This window comes from Strigops habroptila, chromosome 4, assembly GCF_004027225.2.
Source record: "Strigops habroptila isolate Jane chromosome 4, bStrHab1.2.pri, whole genome shotgun sequence".
Taxonomy (NCBI): domain Eukaryota; kingdom Metazoa; phylum Chordata; class Aves; order Psittaciformes; family Psittacidae; genus Strigops; species Strigops habroptila.
In genome coordinates, this window is record NC_046358.1 from 47331835 (window position 1) to 47353458 (window position 21624).

The 21624-nt window shown below is 41.6% G+C and overlaps 1 protein-coding gene and 1 long non-coding RNA gene across 4 annotated transcripts; one reads left to right on the forward strand and one right to left on the reverse strand.

Annotated features, from left to right (window-relative positions):
- Positions 1-1675: 1675 nt before the first annotated feature.
- On the reverse strand, positions 1676-18265 carry LOC115606840 (serine/arginine-rich splicing factor 5-like). 3 transcript variants are annotated; one of them, XM_030483374.1, is made up of 8 exons: positions 18119-18265; positions 15714-15852; positions 12338-12408; positions 11487-11573; positions 9165-9237; positions 5396-5469; positions 4356-4466; positions 1676-3203 (listed from the first exon to the last, which is right to left on the reverse strand). In XM_030483374.1, the coding sequence occupies exons 2-8, from the start codon at positions 15837-15839 to the stop codon at positions 2912-2914; spliced, it is 834 nt and encodes a 277-aa protein (XP_030339234.1). In that variant the 5' UTR covers positions 15840-15852; positions 18119-18265; the 3' UTR covers positions 1676-2911. The 3 variants fall into 3 exon arrangements, with proteins under 3 accessions (XP_030339234.1, XP_030339236.1, XP_030339235.1); XM_030483376.1 differs by lacking the exon at positions 18119-18265 and adding an exon at positions 17613-17719; XM_030483375.1 differs by lacking the exon at positions 18119-18265 and adding an exon at positions 17073-17226.
- Positions 18266-18284: 19 nt separating this feature from the next.
- Positions 18285-20795, forward strand: LOC115606841. Its single transcript, XR_003991022.1, has 2 exons — positions 18285-18972; positions 19191-20795. It is a non-coding gene; the product is annotated as an uncharacterized LOC115606841 (long non-coding RNA).
- The last annotated feature ends 829 nt before the right edge of the window (positions 20796-21624 follow it).

The following is a 21624-nucleotide window of genomic DNA, read 5'->3' on the forward strand; positions in this document are numbered from 1 at the left end:
AGCGGGGGATACCACTCTTCCACCTTCTCCCCCACATACATTTTAAGGGCTTAAGTTTTTTTGACATGGAAGAAGCCATAGGGAAAAAAAAAAGTCATGTGCACAATAAATAAAAATTTGGGCTTCGAAATCCATTATTTCTCCAGGCACCAAAATTAATGTACCAAAAGAAACAACTCAGAGCTGAGTAACCAGGACTCAACCTCTCCTTTAAGAAAACTGTTTAGCTCTTAAAGGTTCCTATCCTTGCCCTTCAAATAAACATTGAGAAAGCGGCCAAGTTCACATCTACCGTAAACAAACCTTTCTCCAGAGAAAGATGAGATTAAATATTCTTAGTACTTCAATAGCTCACCTTTTCCTCACCTAAACTCCTTTGTATATCTTAGGGGAACAAAGAGCCACTGCTTGCCACCTTGAAAAGCATGTAAAAACATGAGTGAGAAGTCTATTTCCATTGTGTCTTCTTGGTACTACCACCCTACAATCTGCAGTCCTTAGTTACCTGTTGCTACATTTAGAAACTAGTACTACAGTCAACTTGGATGCAGCTGTGCTGGCAAAGACATTTAGACCACTACTAAGCCAGCACAGGTAAGAAACACTGAAGTGGGTGTTTCTACACTAAACCACTGTCAGTTCAATCATACAATTTAAAATAAATTACCTCCCCCCATACTTCTAACCAGTATTAATAGCAACACAACTCTATGGGTAGAGCTGGCTTTAGGTTCAGAAATAAGCTGTATGTATTTATAGTTGCAATCACAACAACAACTATAAACTTTCTTAAAACCTCAAGGTATGTGGGGGGAAGGGAAGACTGGTTCTTTGGTATACATTCATCCTACTGCTGACTCCATCAACAGAAAATTATGGAAGAGAAATGACGTTGTACAAGAATCAAGAATTAATACAGTTCACAAGATCTGCATTAGCTCTGTATTTAAACAAGTTGCAAGGTAAGCATGCTGTGATCAGAAGCATTCAAGGTCTCCGATAACGCCCTTGCCAATCTCAAAGGTACTAGGCAAGGCAGTGGACATTCTGGGATTTTTTGATAACGTAACAAATTTACCAAAGCAAGCAACACTGACATTTAACACAGCTGAGCATACCCCAGCTTTCCCAGCAATCATATCTAGCAGGATTCCTCTGCAAAACGAGTTCTGTTTGTTCCTTGTATACTTTTTGAACTGCTGGCATATTGAGATCCATCAAGCCAAACATGAAAGAACATGATTAGCATTAACTTGCTCTAGAAAGGGTGTCAGCCTTGAACTCTTAGATGAACAGAAGTAGTGTGGGCAACATAAGAATCTCTGGAACCATATTTCAAAAGGTGACAAATGATTTTACCTACAGGAAGGCTCCAACAACTATGGCCATTTGGCTGTTGGTTCTGCTGCTGAACTGGTAGACAAGAAGGTATCGCACAAATCTGTCTGCAAGGAGTGCAGAAAGACTACGATTTGCCACCAGTGGCCATGACAGTAAAATCCCATCCTGTCCTCCTATTTGGCAGCATCTGTTGTGTGTCATTACTGGTTTCTAGTTTACATTTTGCTTGCTGCCACATGGCTACACCTTCAAATAAATTTTCTTGTCATCATTCTTGCGAGATTGTATGAACTGAACAACAGCCAGAGTAACATTACTAAGCAAACCAGCAAAGTAAGCCAGAAAAAGGTTTTATTTTATTAGGAATGGTACATTTAAACACACATAAGACTTTGGGATTAATTTACATATTTTTCAAAAATGTTTCCCTTCTTTAACAATACAGAAGCTAAAAAAAAAAAATATCTAATTCCAAATTATAAGAACAAACAGTATTTGCAGTGGAAATTTCTATTAATCAGAACAACTGTGCATTCAGGAGATGTAAAGAAATTACCCTCTTTATGCTTTAACACGATTCACTTTTTCTGTCACAACTGACTACAATTTTCCTGGGATTTTTTGCTGCTGTCATTACTAAAAGAACCTTCCTTTCCATCAAGACTAATGCTGGTCATACACACGTTATTCAGTATCATACTTTTGGGTATGAAAGCTATGTCACTTTTATAAACATCAAAAACATGGACATGCATATTGACATTTCTGTGCAGTTTTATGGAGTCACCTGTCAAATAAGGCCTCTACATACAATACCACATACTACTGAATTACTGGAAAATTATTATAATGGATTCCCAATAGTCCTGACATCCAGATGGTATGTCTCATTTTAATGGGAAATTCCAGCCTTCATTACTGCTTAACATTGTATTGATTCACTATCCAAATGAGCAACATTCAACTAACCAATGCGTATTCCTGAATGTCTGTGTCAAATTAAGCATATTATCAAGGTCATTTAAAAGTTGGAACTTAAACAGCCTGTTAAGCCAAGCAACGGGGGAAAAAAGTGAACTCTAAACTAAATTCAGCTGGTCCATTCATTCTCACACAGAAAAGTAGCCACAGAACCTTAAAGGAATAAAATCTATACTTCCTGTTCTCGGACTTAATACCAAGGACAAAAGCTAACATAGTATTTTGGAAGTCAAAGGCCTTGGAGGTGGAGGGGGGAAGTGGAGGACAGGAGAGGGAGAAAGCAGCATATTGTCTCATCCCATTACCTCAGCATTATGTGTACGTAATATATCTATGATAGAAATGTTTACTAATAGCAGGGAAAAAAAAATAAAGGCGACTTCCCACTCCAGACTTCACTGAAAGGAGAAAGCTGAGAGCCCCTCCTCACAGAGATGGCCTATTTGATGACAGGCACTTTGGCAATGTAAGAGGAGGTTACCCTTTCATCATGTTAACTCTTCCCCTCCCAGTTCTCATGTATAATTTGCCTCAAGTCTTCAAGAAACTTGAATCAAATTAAATGCATTAAGACATCTCTAAAAGCAGGTTAACTACGGCTATGAGCAGAGCTCGACCTAGAACGAGATTTTCTCTTAGAAGCAGAGGGAGATGGGGAAGAAGCTAGCAAGCTGGAGCGGTGGCTTTTCTGGGAGTAGCTCTTTTTAGGTGTACGACTGCGAGAACGAGACCGGGATCGAGATCGGGACCGGGATCGAGAGCGAGACCTGGACCTGGACCTTGATCTCGACCTGGACCTGGACCGGCTGTCTGATCTAGAAGATCCTGTAGACCTGGACCTGCTGCGAGATCTTGAGTAACTCCTTGATCGTGATCTGCTTCTGGAGAAACACAATTAAAAGCCGTAGTCTCACCTCCTACTAAATTTAAAATACTCAGTTTAAATTCTCAACTGCTTTGTATGCACAGCACAGGACATCCATCTGAACATCTGAATGCACTAGGTACAGCATTCAGTTATTTCAAGGTGCTGCTAAATTTCTGTTATGCTCCATCACAACTTCTTAGTATCTTCTTAGACCAAGGCTAGCAGGGGCTAGCTAGCCTTGACATTCTCTGCTAGCTTGGCAAAGTATGAACTGCCTAATAAAAGATGCCTTCCTCCACCCCAAGGGCACAAATTTTTGGCTGTTTATCAAGAAGAGCCCAAAAATGAAAATTCAAATCTATGGTATTTGTTCTCTCTAGAAACACCCACGTAAATGAGTAAGGGTTTCTTTCAAGATGCTAAAAAGGTCTCTAAAGCATGGAACACCAGCACACTTTAAGGCCTGGGAGTTTAACACCTCTCCTAGTTATGTGTCCCTTTTTCCATCAGAAGAAATTGATTTATTTTTAATTAAGACAATGGAAGAGCTGCAGCTAACATGGGTTTTTAGTGACTAAATGGCAGAACTGCTTTGGGAATAATGCAAGCAAGCTCACAGCTTTTCTTTTATTCTCATGAAAAAATTGGCTTTCACAATTACATGAGACGTTTCACAGGACTGTGAAGCAGTTTCTATTAAATTAGGCGGCTTTTGAATACCATTTTTTAAAAAAAGTACCTTCATTTAAACACTAAGTTTTATCTAAAAAACTTGCCCAAGGAAGTTGTGGATGCTCCATCCCTGGCAGTGTTCAAGGCCAGGCTGGACAGAACTTTGGGTGACATGGTCTAGTGTGTAGTGTCCCTGCCCATGGCAGGGGGGTTGGAACTAGATGATCTTAAGCTCCTTTCCAACCCTAACTATTCTATGATTCTAAAAAAACAAAAAAACAAAAAAACCCAACAACTCCCTTCCCAAACTCTCCTTACTCTGTTGTATTTATCCTGTTTTCAGCAGATTTGTTCTTATCTGTTTACAGTGCTAGGAAGTGCTCCTCTGCAGTGGTATTTAGCTTGGGGCCACAGAATTAGACAATAAAACCTTGGCACTGGTACTTTCCAAATCCGTGCCCTCAGCAGAATTTTATCAGGTCAGGTGACATACCTATGCCTTCTGTGATCTTCAGTCAATTTAATCCTGCGTCCATTCAGCTCAGTGCCATCCAGTTTTTCCAGTGCACTCTTCATATCACTGTAAGATGCAAATTCCACAACCCTGTATACCATCAAGAGAAAAACAAAAAGAGAAACTGAAAAATCAAAAGAACAAGTTTGGGCCTTTTTCAATCTGTTGATTCACAGCTTGATATTTTATCTTCTGAAAGGTAATTTTTAACTTCGTTAACAAGAAAATATGATGCAGTCTTAGCCATCCATACCTTTCACATCTTCTTAAACATTACCAGAACCCTTATCTGTAATGAGATGGGAGAAAATCAAGAAAGCTCCACACACCTGCACCAGCTGAGGAAATATCTTTCAATCCTCCACTAAATTGCATTCTAAAGCTGTCTAAGAATCAAAATACACTTGCGGGCTCTCCTGCCCTCTTCAGGCTTTTAACAGTGAATAGAAAAATCCCTTCATCTTTTTGTTTTCTCAAAAAAAATGTCCAAGTTGCATTTGCTTGCAGGAGCTCTAGAGCACTGTTCTGCCAGCACAGACACTCTGGTCATAATTCCCTCCTCTTTGCTGCTTTTTCATGCAGGACCTTTAGTCTGCAGAACTAAGAATGAAGAGCTGGGCGCTAGGTATTCCCTATGGAGACTGGTTATGCTCATTTCCCACAACTTTGCTGAACCAGTGCAAATTGGCCACAGATAGGAGGTACTTTAGCCTCAGGAGTTAGATCATAAATGATTATACATAAATAACCCTAGGTTAAAGACAGCAGAACTTAAGTGTTGAAACTGTATTCTCCCTTCCCCTTCTGCTTTGACACAGTGTTCATGGTAGGGAGTAGAGACTGAGTTCCATACCACTTCTGAACTCCTATTTACTGACTGTGCTTTGTTTCTAAATTGGAGAAATTTCAGCATCTAAGCCACACCACAGATTTAAGTTTTGTTTCTTTTATATTACAGGGATAATCTTGCCTTTAACAGTTTTGGTTATCATACAGATTTAGACACAAAATGAACTTACCCTTCATTCCTGTTGTTTCTGTGAGCATCCACATAGGTGACCTCCCCTGCCTTTCTCATGACATCTTTCAAGTCCTGCAGCAAAAGTTAACTTTTTAGCCATAAACAGGACACAAATGAGTCAGCTAGCAGCAAGTAATAGCTCCCTAAAACTTTCCCTGCTAAAATGGCTTACTGCTTATATAGATAAACATGCATATAATTTAGAGAAGTTTTTCAAACAACCTTTGTAATAGCAGCTGCATAAAAGGACCCCTTATTTTTACAACTACAGTGACTAAAACATTGCTTTTAATGTTCCTACATTAAAATGTAGGATATTAATGCTTTTGATTATGCTACATCCCAAAACCAGCTGTTCTGAAAACATAATGCAATACTTAAAATACCAACATATGCACTGAAATCAGAACTATTACAGATGAAAACCAATGAGTATTAAATGCAGATTTTTGTGACTAATGCCCCAGTTAAAGGACAATTCAGCATATGTAGACAAATTCATTCTATACGGGCACCTCCCCCAACATCACAGCCAAATTCAAAGCAAAAAGGTGTAATTACTTACTATATAAATAATAATTTTCCAAAGGGGATTTTTCTTATATTTCACTTGAATATGGGTCACACTACAGTGCTATGTCAATAGACACCCTTGTATTTAACTTAACAGAGGCTAAACACGGAGACACTGTAAAATTACTTGCTCAGCAATAGGATAAAGTACAAACAAATAATGTAAAAGGTCACAAAAAAACTAAACATTTGTATTAATTAAAGCAGTACTTTTACCAAACAGTATCTGGTATTTTATAATCCCAGACTACTCACCGCAACACGCCACAAGTGGCAGATGATATAAGAAGGTACCTTAAGCAAAGAGCTGCTTGTCCAATACCTAGCTGGCCAAGAGGAACTCTTACATGAGAAAGGCAGAGTGATGGCTCATAGCAATACGCTTCACGGAGGTACCAGAGGCCCTGAAAGCACTGGACATAGTCTCCAGAAGTGGCTAAAGAACCCGAGGATGATCTGTGCTAGCCAATCGAGATCAAACCCAGGCAAACCAAGATCTAGATTGCCAAAAAACAGGAGTGTCATAGGAACCAAAAGGAAAATTCAGAACAGGCCAAACCCTAGAATTTCAGCCACTAGAAAACCCCCAAATCTTTGGCTCTTTTTCCTCCACACAAGAAACCCGAGGGTTAACCAAATCAAGGTTGTTAGAAGAGGTTCAAAATGCACTTGGTTAGAAATACGCTTAAGGAAGAAAAGACTACAAAACAAAAAGCTAACAAAAACTTTAGAACATTTGCCACAGGATATAAGAAGGCTTAGTTTTATCTACTCTCCTAATGAAAATTCAATGGATTTATTTTAAAAACTGGCATACGCAAACTAGTAGATACTTTGTTTCACATGTGCTTAACAAAAAGGAACCTTAATAGCAAATGGAAAATGGGCCCTCCAGCACCACTAAAATACTTCAACCTCGGTATGTTTGTTTAGAGACAAAGAACAAAATTTTGGCTCTGCTCAAGTCAACAAGAGCTTCACTGGACCAGGAATGGTAAGTCAAAAGGAAGTTAGAAAATGTTAATCTACATAATTCTTTCCTAATTCAATAAATAGGCTTTAAAACTGAGGGCCCTCCCCAGACTTGCCAGACTATATACTGAATCCTAAGGATCATAGTAATGAAATAGCATTTGTAATAATAATGTCAACATGATTAAGACACCAACATCACTGCTCAAAAAAGAGTAAGTCTGCATGTGCTATAAAAGCTGATAGTATTTGCTATTATTAGGGGAATGTTTGAAAGTTACCTGGTTTTACTTAACCAGTGGAACAGTCAACTTTTATCCTAAGTTTAGTGTTGTGGTTCACCTTAAACAGCACATTCTGCACTGCTGTCCTTAGCAGCAAGGAAAATAAGGTGTAGGACAACCATAAGTAGGAAAAACACGTATTAAAAATTACATCTTGATGTAACACAGGTCTACTTTTCCCAACTGCTTGAAAATTCACAAATATTGAACAACTAATGAGGGTGGTTGGAAAGCTCTGAACATGCAGAAATATATGTTTGCTAAAATAAGGAGAATTTTGACAGTTTGTCTGCTACTCAGATATAAGAGTATCTGTTAACAATACAGCCAGCCATTTCATGAAACTGATCCAAATACAAATTTTGTGGTAAACAAACCACACAAAATTGTTTGTGGTTTGTTTGTTAAATATCCCAATGCAATACCTTTAAAGGAGATGGAAGTTCTCAAAGCATGGGGAGAACCAAGATAAAATACGCACATAGGTTTTAAAGCAAGATTCTGTATCGATTGTGCTTGCTAGAAGCTCAGGGATTAGACAGGAAGAACAGTGCCACTACTGTTAATGTGTTAGCTATTTTAATCTGTCTTGTCAGTAGCATAGTTACAAGAAGTTAAAGTACTATAGTCAGTATCAAAGCAGTACAGCTTCAAAACTAAGTGTGATTTGCATATGGATGTTAGCTTCAAATGATTTCTATTTAGGCAGGTATCAAGAAGTAAAGTCTCTTATGCTAACTGATCATATATTTAAGAGTCATTAAAACATTTCATGAGGATCTTAAAGATTCATCGGTATGAAATCTGAATCGGGTGGGCTTCAATCTAAAATAGTAAGCACACATAAAGCCATTATAAATATTCACAAGAAAGTTACAGAAATGTTAATTTCCCCCCACCCCAAGTTATGAATTTAACACGAAACAGCATTATAGGATTTGTTCTCCTTAACACTCCATTCTAGCTCACTTCTCTGGTCCCTGCTGTTGTTTCCAAGTCCTGTTTTATAACAATCTCTTCATATACATCGCTGTATAGCACACCCAGAAGATACTTAGATTAAATCCACTTGCTCATCACGTCAACTCAGAAGTTGGTTTTTTTTTCAGTTATTCAATAATTAACCCAACTGTACAATTATGAACCTTTTGAACCTGTCATGCAGAAGATAAACAAACCTAGTTCAACCGTTTATCTGCATGGACCGTACCCAAGCTCTTACGAAACACATCAGTGGAGCTCCAGGCAAGCCAAACAGCCTCCTCATGCGGATGTAGCTGCAAGACCAAGGCTCTGAACATTCAACATGTTCTACTGCATCTTTCAGTAACCTAACTGAACTCTCTTTAGCCAAACAGTATAAAGGTTAATGAATGAGACTAATATCCACTATTCACTCACCTTTTGTCAATAGCATCTGTTGCTGTGCCTTTAAAAAGTAAGCTTTCTATAGACTGTATACTATGCAGAACACAACTAAAGGAATTGATTATTACCAGACTCTCAATCATGCATCACGTCACCAAAATATTTTGCAAAGTGTTAAGACCAGACAAAAAATTTCACTCAAAAACAAAGGCATGCACTTCCAGGTGTAACAGCACAGAAGGGTGACATAGTTTGAATGGATGCTATGCTCCAATAGTTTAGAAACAATCTAGAGTCTTGGAAAGTTTTTATCAGTTGGTAAACACAAGGAAGCAAGAATTTGTTCCGAACTACAAAATCTAATTACAGAACTACCTGCACAGCTGTGAAACAAAAGGCTTCTTTAAGTGTTTGAATGCTAATTTTTAGCAATCACTGAAGCTTTTTTTGCTCATTTTTAAATTCAGGTTAAATATTTATGATGGCTTTATTAAGAAACTGGGCTGAGACCAGTCTATTCACAGGGTAGGAAAATAAGGTGTAAAAAAAGAAGGTAAGATGTTAACTCACCTGCCAGCTGATACGGGATGAAAGGTTTTCAACTATGATCCTGTGTTCAGTACGAACAGGAGGTCCATACCGGCTACAAGAGTTCAGAGGGAAACAAAAAAGGAAAAAGTCTCCAGTGTAACAAATTTAGAACTTAGGAAGTCTGATGTTTTCTATTGTTTGTTGAGAGATTTAATTATTTTCCTTGTTGCTGGACTGCAGATCTGATTCTACCTAATAAAGAATATAATTAAGAGTCCACTACAAGAAGAGAGCTGCTACGAGGTGATTAGAAAGGATTTTAATGAAGAACTTTATACCAATGCAGTCAATATAGCTGCCATTTTTTCTAGATACACTGAAATAAGTGCCTAGTAGAATGCAAACAATGTAGAGAGAATTAGCTTAATTTGGTCCATTTTTTAATCTTCTTTTTTTTTAGTTGGTAGGATTAATTCTGCTTCACGTCAGGGAGATGGAAGGCACAATTTAAAGGCATCTTAGTTCATGCTTCTAAATTCTTGTTGATATTTATAAATGCTACCATGACCTATATTAGATATTTTTGTGGATAGAAATATTCTTATTTTAGTAAAATGAGAGCTGGTTGCCCTGAAACAACAGTGGCAGTTTTCAGTTCCCAAATTAAATCTCATGTTTTTCACTTAACCAAAAATTAAAGATGCTCTCAAAAATAAAAATGTGTCTTGAAAACTTTCATACAGAAGAGTAAGGCACCTGGAAAAAATACTGCTCTTGCAGGTCATTTCTGTTCCCAATCCTAATCGTTCTGAATCCAAAGGGATCTGAGAACTATGGGAAAAGGTATGCCAGCCTTTTGATAAGTAATGTGTGATTCTAACAATGGCACTACTTTGTATTACTACCAAAAAAAAATCAAGAATCAAGAACACTGACCTGAGAGAAAATTATTCTCACCTCCTCCTCCCATAGAAACATAATCCTGAATTGTGCGTATTGATTTGTACACTGAAGCACAGGCAATTTCATTTCAGGGCATACCTCAAAGTGTCCCAATTTTTTTCAGAACATCCAGATCTTCCAGGCATTTAAACAGAGGTCCCAGAGTCCCAAAACTGGCAGGCTGAGTCTCATTTTTCCATTATTGCAAACCGCAGTCTCTTCCTGTCTGGCATCGGCAGTCTGACATCATGAACATGACTACAACGTCAGATGCCCACGACCTCCAATCACACTTCCTACTTTAAAAGTCCACTTTTAGCCTGGACCTCGGACCAATTATACCGCATCAAGGTTACTGCCACTAAAGAAAAAATAATCTAATTAGCATACTTGCATATGCAAATTAGATGCTCCAGACACCAGTTTGTAACTGGCAGCAATTCTCACTTTGAAACAAACGCAGAGGTTTATGTCAGTTAAGTCTTCGTCTTCCTTGCAAGCTCTACTCTCCACAGGCCACAGCTATAACTGTTTCTACAGAGTAAATTATTCCATACATATTTACTGCACGCAGGTAGATATAAAGTATGAAGATGTAATGTGTAGTTGTTTGGTGGAATATATGCAAATCTGCAGAACTTTCACCAACTCTGCTGCAAGCTAGTGCAAAGTTCACCACTGACTCAAATAACCGAACGTGAACAACTCCACAACTACTCCGTGTCCACTACAGGTATTCCAGATAGGAGCTACATCCTGGTTTTCAGATTCCATTGTTGGAAAGAGACTCTCCCTCCACAAGGCACCTGCTCAGTCAGAAAAGTTAGTCAACTGGTATTTAAACACTTCTGCACATGCTGGTATCTTGTGCCCTAGCACTGGTTCTCAAATACAGTTCCTTTTGTATGCTGTGCTGAAGTAAGCACTTTGATAACCATACAAGGGAAAATGTGAAAGTTTGGTTAGGCAGTAAATACCTTGAACTACTGCTCTACAATAACTCCACTTAGCCTGTAAGTTCAGTTTAATGACAAAAGCCTCAAAAGAGAAGCTCTGGCATTTTTCTTGATTCTGTGTTAAGAACAGCCAATCCAACTGCAGCATCACTCCTTCACATCATTTACACAACAGTAGGCAGCAAGACCAGTGTATTGCCTACAACACAGAGAAGGAGCATTTCATACTGGGTTTGTGAATCTCTGTGAGACAGTTAAATTGCTTTAAAATCCACATTCTACTCAGCCAGAGGCAGCAAATAATAGCAACGGACCTCCGACGTTTGAGAACATGAAACTCCTCTTGTGAAGCTATACAAGGAAATGGAGCTGGATCCTTAACTCCAGCTCCAAGAAGAAAACAGTATTTCAGTACAGGTCTTAAGTTACTGTGTTAGTAGGCAACAGAGTCCAGACCACCTACCTAGATCCACTCTGCGACTGGTAATAACTGAACCGTTGTGGGAATCTGCCCCTCCCTCTTCGGGCTCGAGCATGCTCAATTGTAACCCTTATGAGAGGAACAAAACAAGCAAACAAAAAATAAAACACAAACTTTAGGTATTGGACACTGACTTAAATCTTTCGCAAGTGGAAGCACAAGTGCACAAACAAGAATTATCTTGCCCTTGCAAGCAATGATTTATAACACAGTCACTGATGTTTCTTAAAGAGCCAGAACAGTGGTATTCTCTTGTCTCATTCATCTCCCTCTGACTTCCAGGAAAATTGTCACAGGTCTGTAATTCAGACCGAAAATTTGCTCAACCAGAGCTGAAGGGTAATCACAGAGGGAAATAAGAGTACCAAAAGGAGTAATAACAACCTAATGACCTAAACCCAGCTTCCACAATCAAAATTAAAATTACTGTAACATACAATGACTATAGTCCACATTGCTGCAAACTGACGGGCAACGTTCCAAATGAGAGGCTATCAACTTATGATATCAACAGGCAGACAAATAAATTCAATTCACTTTTACTTATATTTCTAGTGACAAGACCTTGAGTTAGCTTCGAAGGAGAAATAAGTGCAAGTGGAGAAAACAGTCAGCCCTACTCCAAACCACCTCTCCTCCAATCCCAAACTATCTTTGCCTTATATAAAACTATATATAGCCAGGATCCCAATGAATCTCTTTAGTTGAAGTTACGAAAGGTGTATCCCACCACAAAGCCACAAGAAATGGGTGTCAGAGCACAAGCTAATGCACTGTATTTGTATGCAAAGCGCTTTTGCTGTTCTAAAGGGAAATTATGGCATCACACTTACCTTTCATCACACAGCTCTTTACCATTAAGTTCATAAATTGCATCATCAGCATCCCTGTGGTCTTCGAATTCCTAAAAAGAATAAGGAGAAAAACCATATTTTTCATCATAGTATATTCAAATGCTACAAAACAGGTTTTCTTTATAAATTTTACATTTCTAAGGATCAGCCAGAACTTTGAACAAGGTGGATTCCTAGTACTTTTATGACTGAAAACCAAGATGTTCCCATTCATGACCATTTCTTGTCTCTCCACCCCACAAAGTCCTTTGCCTCCCTCAGCTGTTTCAGTATAGCTGCTTGCAGGACCTATACAAAATAAATTAATTAAATGACCTAGCTTATTACAGAAATACCCAAAATACTTTTTTGGAGAGACATGTGGGGGGGATACAGTTTAAAACAAAGCCCTACATACAGGGAAAGAAGAGTACGAAACATAAGCCCCTTTTCAGCACTGGCCACCTATGGGTCTGGATCAGCTAGAATATGCAATTCCATATACTGCTGCAATGGAATTTGTCGCTTCACTTTTGGCAGCAATGCTGCTTTAGTCAGCCTGAGTAGCCTCTGCCCACTATCCAGCCCACTGGTTCTTGGCAAAGCTGTTTGTATAGCTCTGCAGGAAACTAGGTCAAGAAACCTATCCAGATGAAAAACAGCATACTTTGTGCAGTAGGTGGGGTGAAAAAGACTGTTATTTTTCTACTAGATCAGTTTCCCAGGTAGGTTTGTTATGTGGCTGAACAACAGGGGTAAATCCATGTGAGGCAAGGGGAGAAAGGAAAGAAAAAGCAGTGAGAACAAGCAGCCATCTGAACCAGGAGTGTGGATGGAGAAAGAAAATTGTGGAAACGCAGCTTAAGAGCAATGAACAACAGAGAAGAAGCTTCTCAAGTTGAAGAAAGCATTTGCGTAACTATTAACAGCTTTTCAGAAGCAATACTGGCTTAGGCAATCTTCCCCCTTCTGCACTGGAATCTGTTTCACTACCAAGTGAAACATCACACATCCTTGCATGATGATGCAAAGATTATCTTGAGAAAATTAATGCAGGCCCAGCATTTAAGAGTATCAATAGCTAGCACCTACAACTCCCATTATTTCAGCTAGTTTCTAACAAACTGAGTGTCTACAAGTCTGTCTCGCTTCACATACCAGTTTTATAGTCTGAAGTTTGAAAACATTCTGTGCTGAAATCTACAAAATCTGAGTTAATGTAATTAGTTTCAAAGATCAAGTAATTATTTCAATTAAGCACAATGAAACATGCTTTTAATACTACAAAAATGTTAAGATCAAAATCCGTGGGTTTTTAAGAGGTTTTATAAATACAGATTTAAAATAACCAAACCCAAAGATGAACTGACAGCCCGTGACAAGTGAGGTACTGCAAAAGATAATGCTATTAAATGTATTTATAAATGATCTAGATGATGAGATTGAGTGCACCATCACCAATTTTGTGGCTAACACTACAGTGGGGGAAATAGATAAACCAGAAGGAAGAAACACCACACAGAGACACCCTGATAGGCTGAAAGATTAGGCCAACAAGAACTGCAAGTTTTAACAAAATATGACAACAGCGAAGTCCTGCACCTGGAATAGAATAATCAGGCTGGGGTCTGAGTGGCTGGAGTGTAGCTCTGCTGTAAAGGACATGGAGACATTCTCCTTGTGGAGAGTCTGCTCAGCACAAGTCAGCAATGTGGCTTTGCTGCAACAAACGCATACCATGTCCTGGCCTGCATCCGCCAGCAGACCAAGGGATGTGATTATTCCACCCTACTTGGCAATTTTTATGCCACACCTGGAACAGTGTCCAGTTCTGGTCCCTCCAGCTCAAGAAAGATTGGAGCAGGACCAGCAGAGGGCCACCAAAACTGATCACAAGGTTTGAGAACAAGGAAAGGTTGGTTGAGAGCTGTGTTCGTTCAGCCTGAAGAAAAGGCAGCTCAAAGGGGATCCAGTCAGTCTTCCAAAACCTAGAACACAGTTACAGAGGTGATGAAAGTGCTTTACTCATCTGGATGCACAGTTACAGTATGACAAGGGCAGGAAGGTTTTGATCAGATGTAAGGAAAAAATTCTTCATCATGAGAACAATTAAAATTTTTAGACAGAGTTATGAGACAATTATTCAAGCTTATTAGTGAGCTTTGAAAAGAAAATACTTCTGCCTAGGAACTGGAAGAAGAGAGGAAGGAGGGTTGGCTGACTCATGTACAGGAGTTGAACACAAGTAGTTCCTGAGTGAGTCAACAGTCCTGCCCAAAAAGAAAAGAGGAATGTTCAGGCAAAGGTGATTAAGAAATAGTAGCAATTGGAAATGACGCTCTAAAACTCAGGCTCATATCTACATCAGCCATTTATCTCTGGACTTCAAGAGGCAGGTATTTACCTATTGGCAGTCAACAAGTAGCAGCTTATACTGCAAGGCAATCAGGAACCAGCACATATAAGAGTCAAGAAGCAATACTTGCATGACACTGAAGTAGGCAAAGCCTGTTTTTTTATTCTTTTCCCACAGCTTCACCCAAGGTATTGATCATGGCAGAACGAACAGCATATAAGCCTGCCATAGTGCGAGGGCAGTAGTTACATTTCCAGTTAGAACTCAGTGCCGCAGAACAGCTAATTCTCTGCTCTCAGGAGATAATAATTAAGAAACTGGCTGATCCTGAGTCAACTTGGGAATCTGTAAAGCTATAAAAATTTGGACAACAGTTTAGGAGCAGAGAGCTCTAGAATGCAGTGGTAGGAAACTAAGATCCAATGAACCGCGTATATCACTTAATAGCTTGACAGACACATACGCCCTGTGAACATGTATTAATGGTGAATATGCCTTACTTTAGCCACACAAGAGTTAAAAGCTGTGCTGCTTAAATCCAACAGCAAGCACCGATTACAGCTGTTCACCTGTTGTTGTAGCCAACTACCTTGCTTTTATGTCAGGCCATTATTTAGAGATACAACCAAGCAGACTAGAAGTGAGAGAGGAACATAAGTGCTTCTGTCTAAACTTTTTTCCAGGTCTAGACTTTTGTAATGCCATAACAGGAGTTTTGTAATGCCATAACAGGACATTTATATTGTCTTCTGAAATAAGTGATAAAATTTAAATCCATGGAGGATTACGATCAGACAATGTACTTAATGTAGCTAGAATATTACCAAGATTTTGAGCAAAACCCAGCCAAAACCAGGTAAAACTGTAATCCCAATATGTGAAAAGCAGTCTGAAATGTGTATTAATATTTTCCATTTCCCATAGGAAACACTATTCTCTTAAGCATCTTCCCTTCTTTGACATCAGCCCAGCAAGGCTAGTACCTGCAAGCAAGAGAAAGGAAAACAAGGTATTACTCACCACAAATCCAAATCCATTTTTTAGATGGATTTCTCTTATGCGTCCATATCCTTTGAAGAATTTCTCCACATCCCGTTCCCGAGCACGTGAGCTTAAGTGTCCAACAAAGACACGGCAGCCACTCATCTTTAGGCTGATGCTAAAAAAAACCCAGTACTGTTTATCAGATTAACAAACTTAAAACAGGTTAAGATCACGTTTTACATCTCAGAAATCTCAGTTAAATAGGATTCGATTTTATTGTTCTCCAGGTATACATATTAAAACCCCAGTTCTCTACAGCCAGAGAAGTCATAAAATCCTGTCTTACTTTTAGCAGAACCTACACACAACTCTCAGCTTTGCCCTTTCTAGTCACATAACTTTAAAAGTTCTTGTAGATGAAATAATGGTTTTGTTTGCCATTAGACTAATAAGGCTTTTGTATCACAGAGCATGAAACCCCACCACTCAATAAGCCCCGCGATGAACTTACTGGGCTAGCAGCAGTCAAAAAAAACCCCAAAACTAAACTGTTATTCCAGTCATTAGTATGACATTCTCAAACTTTTGCTTTCACCTGAAAGAACTGCTGCAATAAAAGTTATATTAGCATTCAGAAGATAAAAGGCAGCCATCAAACTATTTTGATTTGCACTAACCATAAAATAACTTACTTTAGCAAATTATGAAGTAGCAGCATTTTATTATTACAAGATTTCAACAATGACAAAACCAAAGGCTATTTTGGACATTAAGATTTTCAAAACTACCTACTGATGCAGGATACATAATTTGAGATATTTTATGGAAGCTCCACTGTCCACCTTGAGTATGTCACTTTTTCAGTTTATGAGATTTAGGTGGGGTTTTTTTCAGTTCTTTTAACTGGAAAATATTAATAATTTGGCTCACTCATTGAGCTTGCTGTAATACAAAACCCAAAGAATCCAAGCCCTAAGGATCAAAAATACAGCGTGACCTTATATTACAATACTGGGCTGTAAAGCAGACAGAGTAAACAGACAACGCATCACATTAGCTGTGAAAGTAGTCCAAGACAATCTGGATGCAGTATTTTGAATTAGTGTGATTTCCCTTCCGTGTTAACACCCATTAGGTTTCTATCGATTAGCTTCTTTACTCGGGTTCACTGTGCCATCAGAGACGTGCCAGAACTTTGGAAGACATGGTACAGGCCTTCTTATGGGTCAAGGGGTAAGCGTGCAACAGCACGCCCTTAGAGTAGCCTAAACCGTCCCCAAACCACGTCCTGAGGTGATAGCTATTTAATTGCTTTCACGTGAGAAGTTTTGTGCTTCCATGAGAAAAGCCTATGCTGCCCTTTGTAACCATTCTCTCCTTTGTGCTCAAAATTGCATTTTTATGCCCACATGGAAATCCAGCTCAAAGGACTGATTCAGCTCCCTCACAGAGTAGCTAGTCTTCCGACATATTGTTTCCCTGATGCACCCTGACCACACAAACACTGCCAAGGCCAGCAGTGGGTATTAAGGGCAGGACAGGCCTTTGCACAGGAAGGACAGACTTACGTAACTACATGCTTTAAAACACGGTGAGAATAGTCACTTTGTCAACGAGCACTCATTTGGGGAACGATAAAGGTTTGATAGATTATAAAATGACTGCATAACTGGTGTTCAATACTTTTAGCTGTCAATTCGAGGAAAACGATTAGAATCGCAGAAGGAAATAAACATGGGGTGGATGGAATTGCCTGAGAAACTGTCACAGATACAGCATAAGACGTGCAAACGATCTGCCCATGTATTATTTACTCGAACATCAGGGAGCACAATGGATGCGAGATCTCGAGATCTGTACCGATACCCGCAAGACGCAGAGCCTCACACGTTGTTCCTAACACAATGAAACCGCGTTTGCTCACTGGCGGCTCACAAGGTACCACATACAGGCAGAAAAGCACAGGCCCGCACCGAAAGACCAGCTGCTCGTTCGTCTTTTTGAGGAGTCGGGCCGGGCCGGCCGCCTTCAAAGGCGGAAAGGCCCCTCCCTGTGTTCACCGGCACAGAGGCGTCCGCCCTCCCCGCGGCGATCGCTCCTCCGGCGGACACGAAAGCTTTACACTAGCCTCCAAGCCCCGAAGGCTCTCGGCCATCCGTCCCACCTAAGGGATCAGGATCAGCCCTCCCCTCCGCAGCGATGAAGCGCACAGCCCTCCGCGGCCTGCTGCCGCCGCGCCCCCGTTACCCAACGGGCAGAGGCCCAGCGGCGCTGCGCGGCGCCAGCGAGGCCTTCGAGAGCAGCTTCCCCCCACAAGGAAGGCCGGGCCCATCCCCGCCCCGCAGCACGGTCCGGCTGCAAGAACCCTGCTCGCAACCTAACGCCCGGCCGTCCCCCGGCCCTCCCGCCACCGAGCGAGCCAAGGAGGAGCGGACATTCACCGTCGCCGAGCGCTGAGTCCTGCGGGGCGTGAAGAAACCGTTCGCTTCGGGCCGAGGCCGCAATGGCTGCCGCGCTCCTCAGAGAGACCAGCCCCGCCGCGCGCCCCCGGCGGATGTGCGCAACCGCCAACGCCCGACTCCAACCCCCGGCGTGCCGCGCGGCGGCACCGCTTCCGTCCCGCGCCCGCGCCGAGGGGCGGGGCCGGGGCGCTGCGGCCATGTCAGGGCGGGCGGTGCGGGCGGTGCGGGCGGTGCGGCCGGGGCCCCCTCCCCCCTGGGGCGGGCCGGGTGGTGGACACGCGCTTGGGGGCAGCGGTTGGCCTGCGGCACCCTGAGGGAATCGCGTTCCTGAGGGAAATCGCCTCCTGTCCCGCCGGAGCGACCTTGTCCCGATGCATCTCTGCCAACCGCGCCCCGGCCATTCCGGTTCCTCCTGAACTGCCCGTGACTTCTGACCGAGACACGGCAAAAAAGATGGGTGTCGGTTAACCAGTGGAGGAGCGAAGGCACACGTCCGGAGAGTTCCTCCGAAGTGCTGCACGTTAGCTCAGTAACCACAGTTCTGCCGACTGTAGTTCGCTGCGGCCGGCCCCTGTACTTTTACTTTCAGCCCCTGCCACCTTGTCTTTAGCACAGAACTACGGGGCTTTGGATAAACCCGCAATACTGTTACTATGGCTGACACCAGGGGGAAACCTTGGGAGGGGAAAAGCGGGCAGTGAAGGCAGAGGCCTGGTCGGAGTGCTAGGCAGAAGCAGTTTTCCCGTGCGTATACAGGCAGCACACTTCTCTGGGTTGTCAGTGCCTGAGATGGACTCAAGGAGTTCTTACGGCGTAATTCAAGAAAGCTCACGGTAATGATGATCAAGATAAAAATTGATGTTTCTTCGGTATAGCATAGCTTGTTAAATTTACCATCCAGATTCCTAACATACAGCTACAGTTTTGCCCAGTTTCTCCCCTCATCTGATAGCATTATGTCTGGATTTCCTGATTTAGCTTGGAGTAAATATCTAAGTTACATTTATGATATAGTATTATTCAAATTTCTTGTCCTCTGATTATTCTTCAGGATGGAGATGACTTACACATTCAACATCCATAATAAATGGAATCATTTAGGTTGGAAGGGACCCCTTGAAGATCCTCTGGTCCAAGCCCCAACGTTGCCCAGTACCATCTCCAGTCAGCTTTTTAATACCTTCGCAGATGGGAGTTCCACAACCTCTCTGGACAACCTCATCCAGTGTTTGACCACTCTTGCGGTAAAAAAAAGTGTTCAGTTGAAATTTCATGGGGTTTAACTGTCAGTGGATGCTACTGAGAAGAGTCTGGCTCCCTCCTCTCCATTCCTTCCCATCAGGTATTTATACACATTCAGCCTTCTGCAGGCTGAGCAGTCCCAGCATCTCTTCTTCTATGAGATGCTCCAGTCCCAGAGTCATCTTCGTGGCCTTGTGCTGGCCTCGCTCCAGTAAGTCCATAGCTATTTTGTGCTGGGAGGCCAGTGGAGGACACAACGTTTCAGGCATGACCTCACCAGTGCTGAGGGGCAGGGTCACCTCCCTTGGCCTCACAGCAGCGCTCTGCCTTGTGCGGCCCAGCATGCTGTCGGTTTGGCCGCAAGGCATCTGGAGTGAACTCTTTTCGGTAAGAAAATGAAGTGATGTGACAGCTTAACAAAGCTAACTGTCGTTAAAAAGAAAAAAGTGGGTAGCTGTAACAAGTATGCTTTACCATTTTGAATACAATGTTCTGTTGTTTTACTTCTTTATTTGTAAAGATAAAAACGCTCAAAATGCGTCCAGGGTGCTCAAAATGGCAGCCCTGTGACGTCTTACTGTGCAAATTCTGCTTAGGAGCAGAGCTGGACGCCTGCAGGAGTAGCACCGGAGTTGCTGTGTGCTTGAATTGCTGCACAAGAAGCTCAGAAGCAGAAAAAAACTCTTTAGGTGGCAGTCTTGGAATGGTATTGGCGAAATAGGGATTTGAGTTACTGGCAATAATGAAGATAAGTCACACTGGAAGCCAAATTAAAGCTTTCTTGGTTTTATCCTGCATCTCTGCAGCCTCTGGGGTGGTGTCACCGGGGAAGAATGTGGCTGTGCATCTGGAATGCGGCTCTGGCTGCTCTGGCAGTGCCTGAACTGGGCTGGAGTCCCTTTTTCCCTTTCTTGGTTGTGGACACTCTGCATGGGTGGTAAAAGGCATGAAATATATCATTAGAAGAATCTGCAGCGTTGCCTCTAGCGTGTGGGTTGTGTTTCTTGAAGCTATCATGTGCAAAATCAACTTTTGTAATAGAGCTGTGGCTTAATTTGCTCGTTATTTTGGTTGCACAGAAAGATTGGTCTCTCAGAAGACCATCTGACAGCCCACTGGGAACTATTAGCATCCTGACTGCACACCTACAGATGTAAACGAATACTCAGCTGGAATCAGGATACTTAAAAAACACATGTTGATTTCTGGGGTAAATGAACTGCTTGCTTGCTTCCCCAAAGAAAACATCTTATTTTCCCCGTAGCAGAAAGCGCTATGCTATGATTCAGTACCACAGGTTAGAGATTGTGCCCTATTCAAGTGAGAAGCAGCAGGAGAGAAATTCTTCTTTAAAGTGATGGTGGTGATGTTTAAATGTGCTTAATAATAAAGAACGTATAAAATACTGTCTTAACTCTGCAGTTCAATCCTTGTGTTTACAAATCTGTACACAAAAGCCACAGGGTTCATACTAAAAGCTGCGACATCAAGTGAGGAACTGGCAGGAGTGGTCTGGAAAGTGGTTTGCGATAGTTGCAGGATGACTGCAGCACTTAGACTGGAATGTGGCAGAGCTGAGCACAGTTCTCTGCTCCACCACTGGTTGCCTTCACTGCAGCACCAAACAGATGGAATTCGGGACCTAGAGCCAGGACTTGCACAGGATGCAGGGGAAGGTAGACATTTTGGGACCAAAAATGCCCACGTGCTAGTGAGTGAGTGAGGAGCTGCTAGGAGGAAGTGGTGAGAGATGTAGGTCATAATGTTCTGCCCCTTCTCAGTACAAATGCACCTGCCTGTGGCTGGGAAACCAGAGCCTTGTTCCATTTGGGATCCACAGCTCACGGAAAAGTGCCAACATCTGTTTCTAGGGAGGACTAACTAGGACTTGTTCTTTTCTTTAGCTGCCAAAAGACGTGTTGAGACCAACAGGTACGTTTTGTAAAATGGCTTGTTTAAAATACCCGTCGCTCTGGAGTCATACGTCTGCTGTCTTCCTCAGAGCGAAGATTCAGGCTCCCACCTGCCACAGAGTGCCCTAACCACAGTGTGAGGCTATGGTGGTGAAGGAGGAAGGTTCCTCTCACTCAGGCTATGCCACTGTGGAGCAGATAACTGAGGGAGAGCAAGTGTCAGGGCAGACGTAGCGTTGTGCTGCTGGAAGAGGCACCCTAGGGCCTATTTCCTACCCTGAAGCTTTGTTGTGTATTTTACCCTTAGACTGTTTAATAGAAAACACCTAA